Source organism: Chiloscyllium punctatum, chromosome 7, assembly GCF_047496795.1.
Source record: "Chiloscyllium punctatum isolate Juve2018m chromosome 7, sChiPun1.3, whole genome shotgun sequence".
NCBI classification, from domain to species: Eukaryota; Metazoa; Chordata; class Chondrichthyes; order Orectolobiformes; family Hemiscylliidae; genus Chiloscyllium; species Chiloscyllium punctatum.
Window position 1 is genome coordinate 60,719,962 of NC_092745.1, and position 20,888 is coordinate 60,740,849.

Consider the following 20,888-nt stretch of genomic DNA (forward strand, 5'->3'; position numbering starts at 1 on the left):
TTTAAGCATCAAGCACTCCAAGTCAGGCATTCGTAAATTAGCCATGACCCTTTGAGTCTTTTTAAACCATCTCCAAGGCTTAAATGTCTACTTTGGAGGCTAGAACTGGATACAGAATTTAAAATGTGCTTGACAAATTAACATATTGAGTCAATAGAAATTAAAAAGAAAACTTTACACGGGGACAGAGAGTAATAGTTGAAGGGAGTTTCTCGAAATGGAGAAAGGTGACCAGTGGTGTTCCACAGGGGGTCAGTGTTGGGGCCACTGTTGTGTGTAATATTCATAAATGATCTAGAAGAGGGCACTGTTGGTATGATCAGCAAGTTTGCAGATGACACGAAGATTGGTGGAGTAGCAGAAAGCATAATGGACTGTCAGAGAATACAGGAGGATATAGATAGACAGGAGAGTTGGGCGGAAAAGTGGCAGATGGCTTTCAATCCAGACAAATGTGAGGTGATGCATTTAGGCAAGTCTAATTCTAGAGCAAATTATACAATGAATGGAAGAACCGTGGGAAAAGTTGATGGGCAGAGAGATCTGGGAGTGCAGGTCCATTGCACCCTGAAGGTTGCTGCACAGGTGGATAGAGTGGTCAAGAAGGCATATGATATGATTGCCTTCATTAGATGGGGTACTGAGTATAAGAGGCTGGCAAGACATGTTTAATTGGACAAGACATTGGTTCGGCCGCATTTAGAATACTGTGTACAGTTCTGGTCACCACATTACCAAAAGGATGTGGAAACTTTTGGAGAGGCTGCAGAGGATTTGCCTGATGTGGAAGGTGCTAGCTATGAAGAGAGGTTGAGTAGGTTAGGTTTATTTTTTACTAGAAAAAGGGAGATTGAGGGGGGACCTGATTGAGGTTTACAAAATCATGAAGGGTATAGACAGGGTGGATAGAGACAAGCTTTTTCCCAGGGTGAAGGATTCAATAACAAGAGGTCATGCTTTCAAGATGAGAGGTGAAAAGTTTAAGGGGAATAATGCGGCAAGTACTTCACAATGAGGGTGGTGGGCATTTGGAATGTGTTGTCAGCAGAGGTGGTAGAGGCAGGCATGGTAGATTCATTTAAGATGCGTTTGGACTGATGCATGAGTAGGTGGGGAGCAGAGGGATACAAATGCTTAGGAATTGACCGACAGGTTTAGACAATACATTTGGATCGGCTCAGGCTTGGAAGGCAAAGGGCCTGTTCCTGGGCTGTAAATTTTCTTTGTTTTTTGTTCTTTGGGTTAAAATCATGCCAGCACACAGATAGTTATAGTTTTTGGAGATGAATCGTTTCAATCCAAGGACATTAGTGCAGGGATTTCTCAATGTATTGTCCTAGCTGGGCTCATCCATCTTCATTTGCTTCATCAATGAGGAGTGGGATTGTTCATTAATGTTTATAAGGTATTCCATTCCATGTGCAATACCTCAGAAAATAGAGCAATCCACGTCCACATTTGAGGAGACTGGGACACATCAGGCTTGGACCAATAAACTGCAACTAATATTTAAAACACAAAAATATCACAGAATAACCATCTTTAACATTAGAGGATCTAAAGTCCTCTTTTCCATAATCAATGGTATTATCATTGGGAGGCCCATCATCAACATCTCGGCCAGAACTGGACTAGCTACATAAATACTGTGACTATAAGAGCAAATGAGAGGCTGGGTGTTTTTCATTGAGTCACTCAGCTTCTGGCTCCCCAAAGCCTGTCTTCCATACACAAAACACAACTCAGAAGAGTGACAGAATACCCTTCATTACTCTGATTGTTGCAGCTTCAATACCTCTCAACAACCTCAACAGCACTACCCTGGCCAAAAAAATTGCTTCATTGGCATCCCAGCCACCAAAGTAAATACTCAGTTCCTGCATTACCAATGCAACAAAATTGCAATGTGTGCCATCAACAAAATGCACTCCAATAATTTACCTAGGCTTCCTCAACAACACCTCCTAAACCCTTGAACTCTACTGCCTATATGGACAATGATAGCAGATACATGGGAACACCTAAACCTGCATATTCCCCTGCAAGTCGCATGTAATCTTGGCCTGGAACAACATTACCATTTCTTCAGTCACTGGGTAAAAGTTCTAGAACTCTCCAAGCAACAACAAAAGAAAACAAAAAAAGAGACATTTGCTGAGTTTCTTGCAGGACATTAGCACTTCCCAAAGTACTTTACACCCAATGGAGTACATTTAAAATATAATCATTGTTGTAATGTAAAAAATGTGGTAGCCAATTTGTGCCCAACAAGTTGCTATGGAAAGTAATCTGATAACGCCCAGAAAAGTTTGGTTTTATTCAATGTTCATTGAAGGATAAATATTGTCCAGTCCACCAGGGATAACTCACTTGTTCAATTTCAAAATATTGTTATCGGACTTCTTTGCATTGACCTCAGAGAGCAGACAGGACCTCAGTTTGTACATACGGAGGATCCCTCAAGACAACTCAAATACTATGGCCTGAATCACAATTCTCGGAGGATTTCTCACTGTGAGGCCTTTGCATGCTTTCTTGCCCCATCTAACCAATCCCACCACATTAACCCATTATGGTACCTCTCACATCTGACTTCCACACCATCTTACTAAATGCCATTTCAACAACTCACCACTCAACAGATATTCACTTAAACACCAGAATCTCTTATGCCATGTCATATTTTAAGAGCAAGCTGTGCACCTGGATGAGCAGTGGCATTCCACAGCTACTTTGCTTGGTCAAGGACAGAGTTTTGAACATGTTGGAGAAGATGAAGCTGACACTGCAGAATCTTGGAAATCCTGGTGGATGGGGTGGTACAAAGCACAGGCCCCTGACACAAAGACTGGTAGTACGTTTAAGCATAAGCACCCACAGAGTTACCTATCAAAACCCCCCAAGGCCATTGGACTCCTCTGCCCAGCAGGATTCCTCCACCTCAGCTGTGAAACCAGCAACTAAACCAAGATGTAGTGGGTAGCAGGGAAAGGAGAAAACCTATTGAAGGCACTTGGTGCCGTGTGTGAAGACATGGTATATGCCACTTTCAGTTTCGGCAATGGTCTTAATTTACATGTGCTTGTAAGACTTTCTATGTAGGTGCTAAATGCATATTTATGTCATTTTGCAGCACTACATGGACACAGGTGAAGTTCCATTTATGGAGGTCTGCACTGAGAGAACCAATATTCAAAACATTGTTTGACCAAATATTCCTGTTCTCTTAGGGAGTTAAAATTGCTGTGGCAATGTGCACTTTCTTGCATCCATGTTGTAGATTGAAGCTATTGATAGTGCTGGTTGAGTCTCCAACTGCCTCACTGTCACACAGCAGAGGAATCTTTCTTGGCCCAACTACCTGCTACTGGTATGTTTCAGGCAAGATTTGCAGGTTGATAGTTAACTCATTTGGCCACATTATAAATATACCTTCCTTGGTGATAAGCTCTGAGGTGGAACTCAAATCTAAAGTTTCAGTTTGTCAAAGACATTAACCTTTGCACTAGAAGTCAAGTTGTCCTGCTAGGGCACTAGATTACAAAATTGCAGCAGAGAAGAAGCAAACTTATCTCTATCCTCTTTAAAAAGCAATTAAGGATGGATGATCCATTCTAGCCGTACCAATGATGCTCACATCTCATGAATGAATGAAGAAAAATTAAAACTGTACAGGGTGACCATGGCTTCCTCTGACTTTTACCTTATGCTCAGATATGTTGATTAACATTTCACTTTTTTAATTACAGCAGCACAATAGAAGGACAAATTGAGATGAAACTCAAATTTGGTGTTGCAGAAATTGTATATCAGCAGCTCCTTCTGCACCTTCTTGAATCTCACTATTTAAAATATTTATTGCCAAACAACTTAATGAATATTCCCCCCATAATCCCACCAAGATTCTACCACAAGCCAAAATTTAATTTCATCCTGATTCAGTATCTAGCTAATTAACAAGATTAAGGCCATCAGCATTAGATATTTTGACACCATTGAATAACTACTTCAAATGTTCAGTGTTTCTTCCCAGGAGCTGTATTTAATTCTTGTCAAGTTTTATTACCACCATTCCAATTTTTCATTTGTTTTTTCCTAACTGAGCGGCAGCTCCCAAAACTGCTTGAGAATTATTTGTTGGGGGTCCACTCACTCTGCACATCTTCCCACTCCAATGTAACTCCTCAAACCAGTTTCACTGTTTCCTAACGTGCTGTCAACTTTTGATCTCATCCCAAAATAACAGAATTGTAATTTGGTCATGTATCAAAACAGGAAAATGTCTGGGTTTCATTTAATTTTTAATATTATCAGAGTCTACTTAATATTGTTCTTTATAGTGAGCTTCAGTTGGTTACAGTTAACCCATAGAAGGTTTTGGTCTTCAGGCATATTTCTAGCTGAAAGAGACCTCTGCTCCCTTCTCTAAATCAATCCCAAACGTAAATTACGTTTCCGGTTTGTTCCAGAAACACAGTGCTTTATTACTTTAAAGGTACAAAGATAAATATCAGTAATTGCCTTTGTATCATAATTATCTAGTTCATGGTTCATATCAATATTTTAAAGTAAACTTTCTTGTTTGGGAAGATTCAATTTGTAAGAATAAGGAAATTAAAAATATTAAACTTTAGAAACTACCAGAATACCTTAAATAACAGTAATTCAAATTAAGTCTGTGTGTACTAACGATGTCAAAAGTTATCAAGGCAAAAGCCTGAAAAATTACAGGTAGCCTTTATTTAGCTGGGGAACTGAAAACAGTTAGCCTGAGGAGAATTGTCCTGATTTCTATCTATCAGATGTAGTTAACCTCTGTGCCAAAGCCATGAGTAATTCAGGATGCAGCCTTGTTTGGTATCCTGGAATGTTGTTTGTGGGATTTTTATGTAAAGTCATAGAGTCATAAAAGATTTACAACATAGAAAGAGGTCCTTCAGCCCATTGTATCCATGCCAATCATCAAACATCCATCTATTCTAATCCCATCTTCCAGCACTTGGCTCGTGGCCTTGTATACGATGGGATTCAAATACTCAGCTAAGTAGCTCTCAAATGTCTTAAGAGTTCCCATCTCTTTCATCCTTTCAGGCAGTGAGTTCCAGATACCCACAACCAGTTGGATGAAGATTTTCTCCTCGAATCCCTCTAAACTTCCTGCTCCTACTCTAAAAGTATCCCCTAGTTATTGACCCCTTCTATTAAGGGAAACACTTTCTTCCTATTCTACCTTGTCAATACACTTCAAAACTTTGTACCTTTCAATTAGCTTCCCCCCACCTTCCCTCCTATAAGAAGACCAATTGCAGCCTATCTCCTCACTCTCAAAGCTGATTTGCTCTAGCACAGGCAACCTTCTGGTAAACCTCTTCTGCACCTTGTCTACTGCAATCGCGTCCTTCCTCTGTGTGGCAATCATAACTGTACACGATCCTTGAACCGTGGCTAATTAACATTGTATACAGTTCCAGCATTTCCTTGTTCCTGTGTTCAATGCCTTGGGCAATAAATGCAAGCATCCCATACAATTTTTTTAACCAAGTTATCTACTTGTTATGCTGTCATCAAGGATCTATGAACATGCACATCAAGATCCCTCTGATCCTGTGCACTTCATAGAGTCCAACCTTTCACTACTCCTCATCTGTGACTGGAGATATTGAGTTTTAAATACAACTGGGGCCATGAAGGGCATTGTAATCAAACACCACTAAGGCATCCATTTTCCCACTGCGAGTTTTTGTGACATTGTTTTCAGTGGATTCATGTTGGTGTTACTCAACAGAATCTATGTTGATGGGTGTAAGCCCCTCTTCAACAAGCAGTTGTCGTTGAAGAGTGTGGTGTTAGAAAGGCACAGCCAGTCAGGCAGCATTCGAGGAGCAGGAGAGTCGACGTTTTGAGCATAAGCTCATCATCTTCGACTCTGATCTCCAGTGTCTGCGGTCCTCACTTTCTCCTTAGGCAGAAAAACAGCTTGTTAACAGCTGTAAAGCAGCTTAGAGCAGAATTAAAATGGCTGTCAGAAATCTTGAGTATTTCTGATGTGGAGGCCTCCAGCAAGAGGGTAGTGAAGCCTTGTAAGGTATTTAAGGCAAATTGGGAAGTAATTTAGCTGGAGGCTAGGAGAAGGATTTTGTGAAGATCTGTAGCTCGGATTGTGCTTGGAGTTGTTGGTTGATTTGCCAAGCCAGTTGAATATTTTACAAATGTCTTGTTCCCCCTTCTGGGTGACATCTTCAGTGCTGTGTAGCCTCCAGATGAAGCAAAGAAAATCTACCAGCTCAATCAACCAACCAACAACTCTGCTAGTAGGAGGATCCAAGAAAGTTCATATCTTCAGTTATAGCAATTGAGGAGATTGGAAGTGAATTCTTGATGGTTGTGGCATTTTAGTTTGGTCTCACGAAGTGAAGGAACCTCCAACAGTCTGATTGGCCAAAAGGGTTTCTGGTGAAAATCATAAGAAAAAGGCGAGGTTTATTTTATTCTAAAGTATATGTGATTATTTTTTCATATTGCTTTTCAATGTAAGGTATAAGTATTCACCGAAAACATTGTTTATTTAACAGTGTTTGCTTTACTTACATGCAGACTTACAAATTAAGAGGAGTATTAAGCCATTCGACTCCTCAAGCCTACTCCGACACTCATAAAGATCATGGCTGATCTGATTATTCCAGATTCCTTTCAGCCCTAATAATCATTCACTCCTTGCTTATCAATAATATATCTACTTCTGACTTAAAAATATTCAAACTATGGTTCCGCTGCCTTGTGAACAAGAGAGCTCCAAAGACTCATAACCCTCTGAAGAAAATATTCTCCCTATCTCTGTCTTAAATGGAAGGCATTGAAACTGTGACCCATCACTCTAGATTCTCTCACACGTGGAAATATCTTTTCACTTGCACCTATCAAGGCACTTTAGGATCTTTTCTGTTTCAATCAAGTTACCTCTGACTCTTCTAAACTCCATCAGATACATCCAAACTTTTCTCATTAGATAATACACCTAGGTTTATGCCAGCAAACCTTCTGTGAGTGGCTTCCAATTCATTTACATCTTTCTGCTAATAAGGAGACAATACTGTACCCAGTTCTCCATATGTGCTCTCACTAGAGTCCGGTATAATTGAAGCACATCACCCCTCTCACACAGTATGTATAGTAAAACTCATTTGTTTTAAACATTCAACTATTTTGGCAGTTTGAAGTTCTCTTTTAACATTAACAGAACCTGCTTGGATCTACAAGTGTTAGACTGCTGATTGCAGATACCTCATTACCTTCATCACTACCAGCTTGTATGTCCAACATCTCAGAGAACAAAAATATTTATCACTGAAATGGATGGAAAGAATCTAACTGGAGACACGCTTCCAAAAATCCAGGTCAATATTGCTTCCAATTCTATCCATAAAAGATAGATGGAATTACATTTGCTCTTTTCTGCCAAACAAGATGCCTTACCTAAAGCTTCAGAAAAGCACCAGTGGACATTTCCATTTTCCCACCTAATTGTCCTGTGATCTTTGTGTCCAGGACTAATGCTACAAAATGTGCTTACTTAGAGGTACTTCTGTGTGGTTTTTTTGGTTCACTTGCACAATGAACTGAGTTGACATTGCTGCAAACTCATTTCACTTAAATCCTTGTGATCAACAAAGGAAGGAGACTCTTATTCCAATATTCTGGTATATATTCAAACAAATACCCATAGACTAAAAAGAAAGTAATCTGCTGCACCAGTTGACACAGTAATAATTGCTTCCCCTTCTTCACAATCAAAGACACATAGTTCCTCTAATATTGCATGGTCATCATCCTCTCACAGTGTTAATGATTCGCTTCTACAATTTAAACTCTGGCTTGACAGGATTTATGTGATAAGATCCAGTGATCCAAATTGTAAGGATACTTCAGCATAATAGGATTTTGTATAAAATAGCCATTACATAGGTCTGTTTTATGATGATGATTTATATGCATGCATTCTTCAATCTGGCAACCATCAAATTAATCTGATAAATGCTTTTCAGACTAAATACTCAGTTGTTTGGTGAGTGAACATGACAACTCAAAATTGCTGTTCCCAACATGCCAGCTAGGTTCTGGGCAGTGTTAGGTTGGCTGCTTTCAGCTGTAGGATCAAACAAAAATCTCCAACATCTAAAATGCTGGACAAAATCCTGGAGTTCTTGAAACTTTTAGAAGTAAAGGGGACAGCTGGCCTGAGCTCTGTGGAAAGTACACAGCCAACAGGGCCTAGGAATAGAGATTTCTGTCTGGGACTATTGTTCAGCCTGAAATCCCAATTTACACCACATCCCTAAAAGAACAATTGACCAAAACAGACCTTAGCCCAAGACAGCTTTTACATTCCGGGCTACACAGCTGAGACAGTATGGGATCGATAGAGATATTGGACATTCAACCTCGATCAAAACTCATTCACACATACTCCAATCATTGGAAAGCCAATTGACTTCAGAAGAGAACATCAAGAGCTTAAAGAAAACCATAGATCTGAGGGTAGTGAACGAGGCACACAGTCAGTATAACAGCCAGCCCCAATCTCACCTGAGGAGATGGCCTTTTTTCCAACAATAAACTTCCAGCCCAATGAGCAGCTTTTAAAGCAAGACCCAAGAGAAATCCAATCAGGTTGAACAGAGAAGCTGACTCGAAAAGTTGAACTAAGAGTATCATCGGAATAAAGGACATCTGAGGTGGGGAAGCCAACCAAGCACTATCTGAACAACAGCTTCCAGACATGGGCCTACTCTGAAACAAGACAAACAATGGCAATAACCTCAACAGCTAGGTGCACTTCAAAACCATGTTTCTCAGTGGTGAGCTTAAACTCCGAATACCCCAAAGTTCCAACCAAGGGAGAGGAAGACAGGTGATGACAGCGCATTGGGACCCCAAGTGTAGGAATTCTGATTAACAAGTCTGAAATTAAACACTGTTGTTTTCTGTGTGTGTCAGTAGGATAGTGTTCTTATAGTCAAAAAATGTGGCACTGGTAAAGCACAGCAGGTCAGGCAGCATCCAAGGAGCAAGAGAGTTGAAATTTCCAGCATAAGCCCTTCCAGCATCTGCAGTTCTCACTTTCTCCGAGTGTTCTTATAGTGTCAATCAAGCTACTGGTGTACAACTAATTGTGTCATTTTCATTGTTTATTGCGTTTACCTATCTTTCTTATATTGTACTTACCTTTTATATTTTAAGTAAACAAAGAGGTTCTTTTGCCCTGAAACACCTGTCTACTGCCTCTTCATTTCAAATTCCCGAAGTATGTCCAGAACCAGGCATCTGGGGGGTGATTCAAAACACTTAAAAATCAGAAAATAACTGATTGAAAACCAGAACTCTACACAACCAAGGAGAAAATGGATGTGTTACAGTTAGTCTTCTAGTGTACATCATCAGGGAAAGTTCTGTCTCCAGATTACAAACCAGTAAATCCTGCTATAATGTAAGTGTGCACATGCACAATCATGCCAGAGCAGCCAGAACAGGCTTCATCATTATGTCTCTCACATCAGTTAGATAGTCTGCTTGGAATCATTATCTGCAGGGACACATGAAAAAAACTTGCTTGCGATAATATACCAGGATACTGTTGACCAGAACTGTACTCCAGAAAGATAGAGAGGAGTGGAGAGGAAAGGACAAAGATAAAGACAAAAGTGGAGAGACAAGCAAAGGAGAGAGGAAAAGAGAGAATTTGAAAAGGGTGGAGTGGACAATGCGATGTGAAAAGGAGGGCCAAGAGGAGATGAGAGGAGAAGCATACAAGAGAGTAACAGAAGTGGAAAAAATTTGCAATATGAGCAAGATGTTTCCAGATCAGTAAACCAAGTACTAATATCTTCTTAATGCTTTCAACTATTATTGCTGAGAAACATGTGAACATGTAAGCACACAAATATTCATCTCACTTCACTTCTTAAAATACACAGTTAAGTCAGTGATCACTAAACTTGCTGCTGCCCTCATCTAACAGGACACCAGTTATTTCAAACTTCAACCTGAAAGCACATTACCAAAAGGAAATTCTCAAGCAGTCCAGGGATTAAGATGGAAGTTGAACTAATCAATTCATGTTGGAGCTGGTCTTTAGCTATATGTGGATCTCAATAGAGCTTAAATTCAATAAACATGTTTATCTTCCAATAACTTCAGTTTGCAAAGCACACAGATTTAAGCAATTTCCAACAAACTAACCATGACTACAGCAGTCATACATTTTTCTTTTGCATTTAGATGTTATTTGAGACAGTTTGCACTCTCAAAATAGTTACTGAAATGTCCTTGTGTTGTCCCTTACCTTTATTGTTGCGATTTTTGACCAGGAAGCTCTGCTTAGCAGGTTTAGGGCTATGTGTCTTACTTGGAATTTGGAATTCCTCCAACATATTTTCTCTACTGGGACTGACAGACAGTAAGTGAATCGCATCTTCTGTTGGAGTCCTCTGAGGTACAACACCAGCATGGCTGTTGCTACATGGCTTTTTATTCTCATTGGGAGAAGAATTTTCTGAAACCATGCTAAGGGTTTTATTGGTTGCTGAAGAAGTCATTCTTGAATAATCCCTCAATGCAGGCATTCGGTGTCCACTGATCATCCCAAAGGCTTGGGATGCAGTACTCCCACTGTGCATATTCTATTCCTTTTAGGCCTTCACAGCATAAATCCTATCAAAAATATATTTGGAGAAATGTTTAAATGTTATTTCTTTCATATAAGGAATATTAGCAAACTGAATACATTTGAACATTGGTCCCAAATCTTTTCTTTCTCTTCCCCATTACACCTGAAACGAGCAGATTTCTGCTGCGGTATAATTACAAAGGTAAGTATTTGCAATTGACTAATCTTCATCTATGAGTAAAGATGCTAAATATCCTTCAATACTTGATTACAAAGCGTATCTGAGCCAACCCCTACTCTGTTCCCAACCCAACATCAAGACACACACAATTTTTTGCAAGGGTAACTCGACAGCACCCAGGAACACAGGTCCCAGAAAATTGTTACCCCATCAACATTGGTGGTAATTCACAATGTCCCAACTCCAGCTGAGAAGAGTGAACTCAGTCACAGCCAAAACTAAACTTGGCGTATTTGTGGTCTTTATACCACACAGTCCATTTGCCTACACTGAACTAGTTCCTTTTTAGAAATGTGATTTTATAAGAAAATGGTAATATCTATAATTAATTTTAAAATTATCCTAAACTTTTTCTGTTTCATCTGAAGCTTAACTGATGGCATAGTCATCACTCAATTGCTGGTTTGTGTACTGGATATTTTCAATGCAAAGAGTGTAGATGCAACATAACAACAATGTGGTAAAACATGATAATCTGAATTGCAAGAGACCGTCTCACGAATTTATTTTTTGCAAAGCTTCAAAATAGTCAAAAAAGCCCCCTACCTAAACATCCCACACAACCCCTACCCTCCATGGAACCCAATTTGATTTCAAATGCGATTCATGTAAAAAAAAACAGTGACGTAGTAAATATATGAAATTGTCTTTGTTTTTCAGTTTGTTCACACCTACCAATGGCCTGACTATGTACAACAAAAGGCTTTGAAAAATACTGTGAGTTAACACAGGCAAAGCTCAGTAATCTTTCCTACTTTGCAAGCTGTCTTCAGGAGGTGCCTACCATGTTGTCAGTGCAGTCAAACATGTTTTCTGTGTTTTTGTGCTGCAGTGAGAAATCCCAGTGCACATCTATGATCTTTTGAGCATCAGTTGTGGAAATAAGCAGTAAGCAGGCATTCATTGTATTCTTCAGGGTCATCAGGGAGATCATTTTTCTTTTCTTCCCTTGATACAATTTGCCCTGATCCAGTCCTCAATAATGCTGGAGATCATCCAGGAGGTTTTGTTAGCCTCGTTCTCTGTGGGTCATCCACTCACATTCACAAAACAACATGGCACCTTGGACTTTCCTCTCACAAGAGGCTGCAGCTTTTCAGCACCGTCAGTGTTAGTGCAGGCCATAACAGTGCCTCACTTTCTACCATTACACATTTCACCTTTAAACTTCGACAAGCGATCTGGTAAAAGCCAGTAAAACAGTCCAGTTTCAACCACATTGTAAATATCCTTTAATACATACTCATTCAAAGTGAGACCAAGACAATTCTGTTGGAGGTTTGCCTTGATTTTGCATCCTTGCATGGTCTAACACAACTCCAATTAACTGGCATGGTCATATGAAAAGGACATATGAATTTGACTAATCTGGAGTCACAAATCCAGCACTTTGGCTTGTAACAGCTATCCTTCTGCTGGATTTCTTATTCTGATAGTGGGAGTGCCTGACAACTTTGCCACAACAGGAATTTTGGATTATCCAAATTTGAATCATCATTACATTAAAACAACGATATTTTGCAGAGCTATCATTCCTAAATTTAAAAAAAGCCTGTTTATTGATTCCTTTACTTCTCAATCATAGAATTGAATAGTTTCAGAAGGTAACATTTAGATCCTGACACTTATAATTTTTGGCTTCTTGTATAACTGTAATCAAACACCAACAAATAACTCTTTACCAAAAATGATATTTATAAACACAATGTAGTACACACACTATATAGTGTAAATGATACAGTACTCGTTTTTGGCTATTATGTTGAGCTGCCAAATTCTTTGGTATTTGAGACAGAGTGCTTATGGTGATTTATTAGACCAATATTTCCCACTTCCCAACATTGGGCAATGCAAAAACAATCCAGACGAAGCTAAAGGAAGCCCCCAGCATCACAGGTATAAGTCTTCAGCTAATTCAATTCACTGAAGGCACTTGATCTTGTAAAGGCTATAGGCCCTGACAACATTCCAGCAATAGTACTGAAGACCTGTGCTCCAGAACTTGTCACATCCCTTGCCAAAATATTTCAGAGTCAGAAGTCACACAACATCAGGTTATAGTCCAGCAGGTTTATTTGAAATCACTTGATAAAGGAGTAGTGCTCCGAAAGCTTTGGATTTCAAATAAACCTGTTGGACTATAATGTTGTGTGACTTCTGACTTTGTCTATCCCAGTCCAACACCAGCATCTCCATATCAAAATATTTCACCACAGCCATGATATTGGCATTCACCCAGTAATCTGTAAAATTGCCCTAATATGCAGTGTACACAAAAAGCAGGACAAATTAACCCAGTTCTGAAGAATGGTCTTCAAAACTTTGACTCTGTTTTCTCTGCACAAATGCTGCCAGACCTGCTGAGTTTCTCCAGACATTTCTGTTTCTGTTTGTTCCAACCAATTACTGTCCTGTCAATCTACTCTCAGTCATCAGTAAAGTGAAAAATCACACAACACCAGGTTACAATCCAACAGGTTTATTTGTAAGTACAAGCTTCCAGAGCACTGCTCTTTCATCAGGTAAAGAGAGGAAAAAGGTGACGAGATCACTGGTCAAGAGTGCTAACAAGCAGCACTTGCTGAGCAATACCCTGCTCACTGTTGCTCAGTTTGATTCGCCAGGGCCATTGGGTCCCTGACCTCATTACAGGCTTCATTGACAAAAGAGCTGAATTCCAGAGGTAAGGTGAATGTGACTGCCCTTAACGTCAAGGCAGCATTTGACTGAGTGAGGCATCAAGTGTCAATGGGAAACAGGAGGAATGTTCTCTGCTAGTTGGAGTCATACCTGGCAGAACTGTAGATGTTTGTGGTAACTGAAGATCAGTCATCTCAGCTACAGACTTCTCACAAGAGTTCCTCAAGGGATTATCTTCAGCTGCTTCATCAAAGACCTTAACTTCATTATAAGGTTAGAAATGCCAATGTTCACCAATGATTGCACCATGCATGATTCCTCATGTACTGAAACATCAATGTCCAGATGCAGCAATATCTAGACAATTTGCAGGTGGGGAAATTAACATTTACTGTGTACAAGTACCAGTCAATAACCACTCCCAACAAGACAGAGTCTAACCATCACCCCCTGACATACAGTAATATCATCATCACTGAATACCCCACTATCAACTTCTAGGGAGCTATCATTGACTAGAAACTGAACTGAACATGCCATATAAATAACAATAGCTACAAGAGCAGGTCAGAGGCTGGGAATTCTGCAGCAAGTAACTCATCCTCTGAATCCTCAAAGCTGTCTATCTCAAAGTCATGAGTGTGATAATACACTCCCACTTGACTGGACGAGTGCAGCTCCAACAATACTCAACAAGCATGATAACATCCAGGACAAAGCAGCCCACTTAATTTGCACCAGATCCACAAATATTCATGAGCAGCAGTACGTAACATTGACAGAAATTTGCCAAGGCTCCTGAGACAACAGCTTCCAAACCTATAATACTACTTCTGGAAGGAGAAAAGCAGCAGATATATCCAAATTCCCCACTAAGTTACTTATCATTCAAACTTCGAAATATACCACAGTTCCTCCAATGTTGCTGGGTCGAAATCTTGGAACTCCATCCTTAACAGCATGATAGTTGTACCTACACAAATGGACTGCAGTGGTTAAAGAACACTGCTCATCACAACTTCTCAAAAGTAGATAGTATGGACAGTAAATGATGGTCCAGCCATGGACACGCATCCAATGAATGAATTTGAAAAATTGCAATAACCTTCATCCAGAAATATGCATAATCCCTGTTAGCTTCTTCTGAGGTTCCTGCCATCTATCAATCTTCAACCAGAATTTCTTACACATCCAGTCTGTCTGCACCACCGCACACTCCCCTTGAAGCAGCTGCAGGGGTGTAGAGACTATCACATATCTCCCTCTGGAATGTGTCTTTTCAAAGGAAGTCTGGAGATAGATGTAATGGTTTTTGTTCAGGTTTGGCCCAAGCAGTTCTGTGACCCAGGACTCTGTGCTCTATATTCTGTTCCTGGGACACACAACAAGACATACATTCACTTACCTAGAGGACCATCAACTCAGTGAAAGATGTTCTTTGGTCTGTCCAAACCTTGCTGGTTTTCCTAAAAAAAGGAACTGACCTCTAATCAGTGTTGCAGATTGACACATTACAAGGTCCAAGACTATGCGCTGAAGGATGCACTAAAACTTGGAACACCAGTCGCCAAGGTGCAGTGGGAAAAGACCGCCATCCAAAGTCTTCATAGAGTCATAGAGATGTACAGCATGGAAACAGACCCTTCGGTCCAACCCGTCCATGCCAACCAGATATCCCAACCCAATCTAGTCCCACCTACCAGCACCCAGCCCATATCCCTCCAAACCCTTCCTATTCAGATACCCATCCAAATGCCTCTTAAATGTTGCAATTGTACCAGCCTCCACCACATCCTCTGGCAGCTCATCCATACACGTACCACCCTCTGCGTGAAAAAGTTGCCCCTTAGGTCTCTCTTATATCTTTCCCCTCTCACCCTAAACCTATGCCCTGTAGTTCTGGACTCCCCGACCCCAGGGAAAAGACTTTGCCTATTTATCCTATCTATGCCCCTCATTATTTTGGAAACCTCTATAAGGTCACCCCTCAGCCTCCGATGCTGCAGGGAAAACAGCCCCAGCCTGTTCAGCCTCTCCCTATAGCTCAAATCCTCCAAACTTGGCAACATCCTTGTAAATCTTTACTGAACCCTTTCAGGTTTCACAACATCTTTCCAATAGGAAGGAGACCAGAATTACACGCGATATTCCAAAAGTGGCCTAACCAATGTCCTGTATAGCCGCAACATGACCTCCCAACTCCTGTACTCAATACTCTGACCAATAAAGGAAAGCATACCAAACGCCTTCTTCACTATCCTACCTACCTGCGACTCCACTTTCAAGGAGCTATGAACCTCCACTCCAAGGTCTTTTGGTTCAGCAACACTCCCTAGGACCTTACCATTAAGTGTATAAGTCCTGCTAAGATTTGCTTTCCCAAAATGCAGCACCTCGCATTTATCTGAATTAAACTCCATCTGCCACTTCTCAGCCCATTGGCCCATCTGGTCCAGATCCTGTTGTAATCTGAGGTAATCCACTTCGCTGTCCACGACACCTCCAATTTTGGTGTCATCTGCAAACTTACTAACTGTACCTCTTATGCTCGCATCAAAATCATTTATGTAAATGACAAAAGTAGAGGACCCAGCACCGATCCTTATGGCACTCCACTGGTCACAGGCCTCCAGTCTGAAAAACAACCCTCCACCACCACCTTCTGTTTCTACCTGTGAGCCAGTTCTGTATCCAAATGGCTAGTTCTCCCTGTATTCCATGAGATCTAACCTTGCTCACCAATCCCCCATGGGGAACCTTGTCAAACACCTTACTGAAGACCATATAGATCACATCTACTGCTCTGCCCTCACCAATCTTCTTTGTTACTTCTTCAAAAGACTCAATCAAGTTTATGAGACATGATTTCCCATGCACAAAGCCATGTTGGCTATCCCAAATCAGTCCTTGCCTTTTCAAATACGTGTACATCCTGTCCCTCAGGATTCCCTCCAACAACTTGCCCACCACTGAGGTCAGGCTCACCGGTCTATCGTTCCCTGGCTTGTCTTTACCGCCCTTCTTAAACAGTGGCACCACGTTTGCCAACCTCCAGCCTTCCGGCACCTTACCTGTGACTATCGATGATACACATTTCTCAGCAAGAGGCCCAGCAATCACTTCTCTAGCTTCCCACAGAGTTCTTGGGTACACCTGATCAGGTCCTGGGGATTTATCTTCCTTTAACAGTTTCAAGGCATCCAGCACTTCCTCCTCTGTAATCTGGACATTTTGCAAGATGTCATCATCAATTTCCCTACAGTCTATATCTTCCATATCCTTTTCCACATTAAATACTGATGCAAAATATTCATTTAGTAGCTCCCCCATTTTCTGTGGCTCCACACAAAGGCTTCCTTGCTGATCTTTGAGGGGCCCTATTCTCTCCCGAGTTACCCTTTTGTCCTTAATATATTTGTAAAAACCTTTTGGATTCTCCTTAATTCTATTTGCCAACACTATCTCATGTCCCTGTTTTGCTCTCCTGATTTCCCTCTTGCTGAAGTTAAATGGGGATCTGCTTAGGGGTTATCTGCCAGAAATACATGTTATAATCTGGTTCAAGTAAGAGATGGCTTTGGCTTTGTTAGATAGAGTCAAACTCCAATGTTTGTTTGTTTCCTTGATATTCTACTGTACAGAATTGAACTGTGTTTGTAACTGTTCTGTGTGTATATATACACATAATATGTATAAAAAAATATTTTGACAAATGAAGTATATTTTGAAATTTTTAAAAAGCTGAAGGCTTAGGATACAGCAAAGATTATGAACGCCAATAATATTCTAGCTGTTGCAATGTAAATCTGTACTCCACAAGCAGCCAAGCTCTTCCATTACAGCTGCCACATTGACATCTTCCCAACAAAGTGCAAAGTTGTCCAGGTATTTGTTATTCACAAAAAGGCAGAATGAATCCATTCCAAACAATAAACGTCCAACTTGCTACTACCATCCAACAAGGTTATGGAAGGTATCATTAACAGTGCTAACAAGCAATGGTCGGGATCTTATGGCTCCTAATTCAATGGACAAAATAACTGAATACTGGAGGTGCAATGACAAGGACTGGCCTTGGCATCAAGGCAGCTTTTGAGCAAATAAGGCATCAAGGAGCCCAGGCAAAATTGGTCAAAAGGAGTCAAACAGTAATCAATATCCGGATGCATACCTAATGCAAAGGTCAATGTTTGTGGAAAATAGAGGCCAATCTTCTCAGCACTACACTGACCATGTTCCTCAGGGTAGCAATCTATGTTCAGCCATCTTTAGCTTCTTCCTTTGTTTTTGTTTTCTTTATCATAATGTGAAAACTGAGATGTTCACTGATCTGTCATATTGTACAATTCCAATCATAATTCCTCAGACACTGAAGCATCCATGCACATGTGTAACAACATCTGAACATGTTTTCAGCAGTATGTTACATCAGTGCCAAGCAATGACTGGATCCAACAACAAAGAGTCTAGCCACCTCTCCTTCCCATTTAACAGCATTACCATATTGAAAACCCACAATCAACATCCAGAGGACACATTATTGACTAGACGCTTAACTGGACTAGTTACATAAACACAATGGCTACAAGAGCAGATCGGGGCTGAAAATTCAATGTGAGTAACTTACCTCCTGACTCCACCTATGTCTCTCCACCATTTAAAAGGCATAATTGAAGAGTATGAAGGAATACCCTCCACTTCAACATCACTCAAACATATCAATATTGTTCAGGATAAAGCAGCATCTTCAATGACTCCCATTCATCAACTTCATGCTTATTCCTCCTTCACTGTCCCATCATGGAAGCACTGTGTGCCATCAACAAGATGTACTGTTGAACTTGTCAAAGTGTCTTTGACAGCACTTTTCAAACCAATGATCTTTACCACCTAGAAGAATAAGGTCAGAAGGCGCACCAAAGCACCACCCATCAAGTCACACATGATCCTGAGTTGGAAATGGGTCGTTGTTCCTTCATTGTCACTAGATCAAAACCCAGTAACACCTTGGCTAACAGCATTTTGGATGCAGCTGCATAAACAGAAGTGATTCAAGAATGTAGCTTCCTATTGCCTTCTCAAGGGCAGTTAAAGATGGACAACAAATGCTTGCCTTGTTATCAACACTCAGATCCCATGGACATATAAAAGACAGGTTTAATGTTGCTGGGTGGACATGCTGGTAAAGAGGTGGTGAACAATCAGCCAGAATTACCAACCCCAATCATAATCTAATGGCTCCTGCTAAGAAATGTAACTGCATGGACTCTGGATGAAGTAAGCATCAGACCATGTGATATTTTATTAAGGGTTTTGAAGAACCATTTAAGTGAGGTACAAGAAGGCTGGTCGCAAGTGTGAAACAAGACTACAGCAAGAGTCAGAAACTTTGGTGGAAAGTGCGGCATAACTCAGAGGAAACATAGCTTTACATGGTTCGCACTCATAAGCTCACATGTACTGAGCAACAGATATCAAGCAAATGACATCAGTCAGTTACTGAAAAAACTGTTCTCACACCTAACTGACACTATACACTTTTCACATAGAAAAGAACAAATATAAACAAACAGTTCATTTTGTTTTTAAGTGATCAAAATTACATGCTTTTTTTCTTTTACACTATTTGCTTTTAGTTTACAATCCCTTGTATTTCCTAATCTAGGTGTCAATTCTGCAAATTTCAGGCAATCTTTAAACACTGCAAATTTTCATAGAAGATCCACAAAGTTGGAGCCCTGGATGATGTCCTTCTTATTTAGAGGCGAAAGCTAAAAAATCTCACTAACTGATTATTTTAGCAGTGCAGAAATTTCTATAGTCCATTGTTCTTTTTTAAAGTTGATTTTATTTCTTTGCTCACAACCTGGTGTCAATCATGGGACCTGAATTCAAAACACAATGTATATCACAGAATTGTTACAGTGCAGAAGAAGGCCATGATATCAGGCTATAACTGGCACAACTCCATAATGAATACGAGTTAGAAAACTGAAGTATTTTCAGAACAATTAGTTACAGAAAGCATGCTTTAAGAAATCTGACATCAATCTGACATAAATGTATTGTTTTGAAAAACATTTCTAAGGTTAAAAAGCATTAAGCACTGGTGCCAATCCAATTTTCATAAACGTTATTTTTATTTCACAGTTTAATGCTTCATGTTCTGTGATTACATGTCAACTCTAATATTCTCTTCATCCATTTCAGAGTCTTTATACCTAGTGTGTGATAATAATAGGGAGTAATACCCAAGTTACCACCACACAATACTGCAATGACTGAATCAAAGTAAGGTGCATTAACATGTGTTATTCTCAATAGGATTTAATTTAGACTAAGTTTTGTCATGTTGTCAAGCAGCTGCTAGCTCTGGGACACTGCCTTCTGACACCTCAATCAAGGTACAAATGTTTTTTTACCCAAGTTATAGTCTTAAACAGTATCAATACAGTTGGACATGCATCCCTCCTGAGATTGCGTTAATTCTGCAAGTTTACTTCTGTGATTTTGGCATACATCTGGTCCTATATTGGTGCCAACCTTGTTTACAATATAAACATAGCCGCATCAATCTCATAAAATAAGCCATTCTCTAAAGGTATAGATAGGGTGTGGAGTTAATGTAATCTCATTTTTTAAACCAAAGATTAAGTTTGTCACAAATCTGTGTACAAACTTGTTGGTCACTTCTATATCTGACATACATGGACGCCCAATACCAAGCTCAAAAACCTCTTTATCAAACTACTGACAAACGCACGCAGGTAGAGATATTTGTTTGCCACCGAGTTTCAGGCGCATAAGTTAAAGATAAATGCCTGCACCTGGATGAATCAAACTCAGAAGATACATGTTCCACATGAGATCTCCACCACAAACACGACAGGATTTCTTTCGATGCATTGCTTTATATAAATTCCTAGCATTGCTAAAACATAAATAATTCAATTCAATTTAGGAGTGAATTAACAGCGAGTTTTCAAAAACATACTTTGCATAGAATAACACAATGCTTAACGCGATAACTATGTTTTGACATTTGAAAGTTCAGCCCCTATCAATGTATAAGAAGAAGTACCTGAAAGACAACATCGCTGGAAACAAGATGCGGAATGTACGCAGGATCCCAAAGTGTTGCGAGTTTCTCCTGGCCCCCGGCCTCAAGCAGTGAAGAGCGGCGGCCGACAGGCTGATTGACAGGTGAGCTCAGCCAACCAGAAGACAGAGCCGAATGCGTGCCTCCAATCGGCGTAGAGCGCGAGCTGGGGCTGCTGCGGGCTCGCGGATGAGCCTGGTTTAGCCGATGCCGCGGAACGGACGGCGTCCAGTGGCATCTCCAAC

At 40.3% G+C, this 20,888-nt stretch overlaps 1 protein-coding gene across 1 annotated transcript in view; it reads right to left on the bottom strand.

The window, feature by feature from the left end:
- glis1a (GLIS family zinc finger 1a) overlaps window positions 1-20,667 on the bottom strand; it is a 393,292-nt gene extending 372,625 nt beyond the window's left edge. The window contains exons 1-2 of the mRNA XM_072573722.1: window positions 20,626-20,667; window positions 10,340-10,707 (exon numbers count right to left, since the gene is read on the bottom strand). Coding sequence (XP_072429823.1) covers window positions 10,340-10,673 — 334 coding nt within the window. The 5' untranslated portion in view covers window positions 10,674-10,707; window positions 20,626-20,667. The remainder of the gene's footprint in view (window positions 1-10,339; window positions 10,708-20,625) is intronic.
- Window positions 20,668-20,888: the final 221 nt, after the last annotated feature.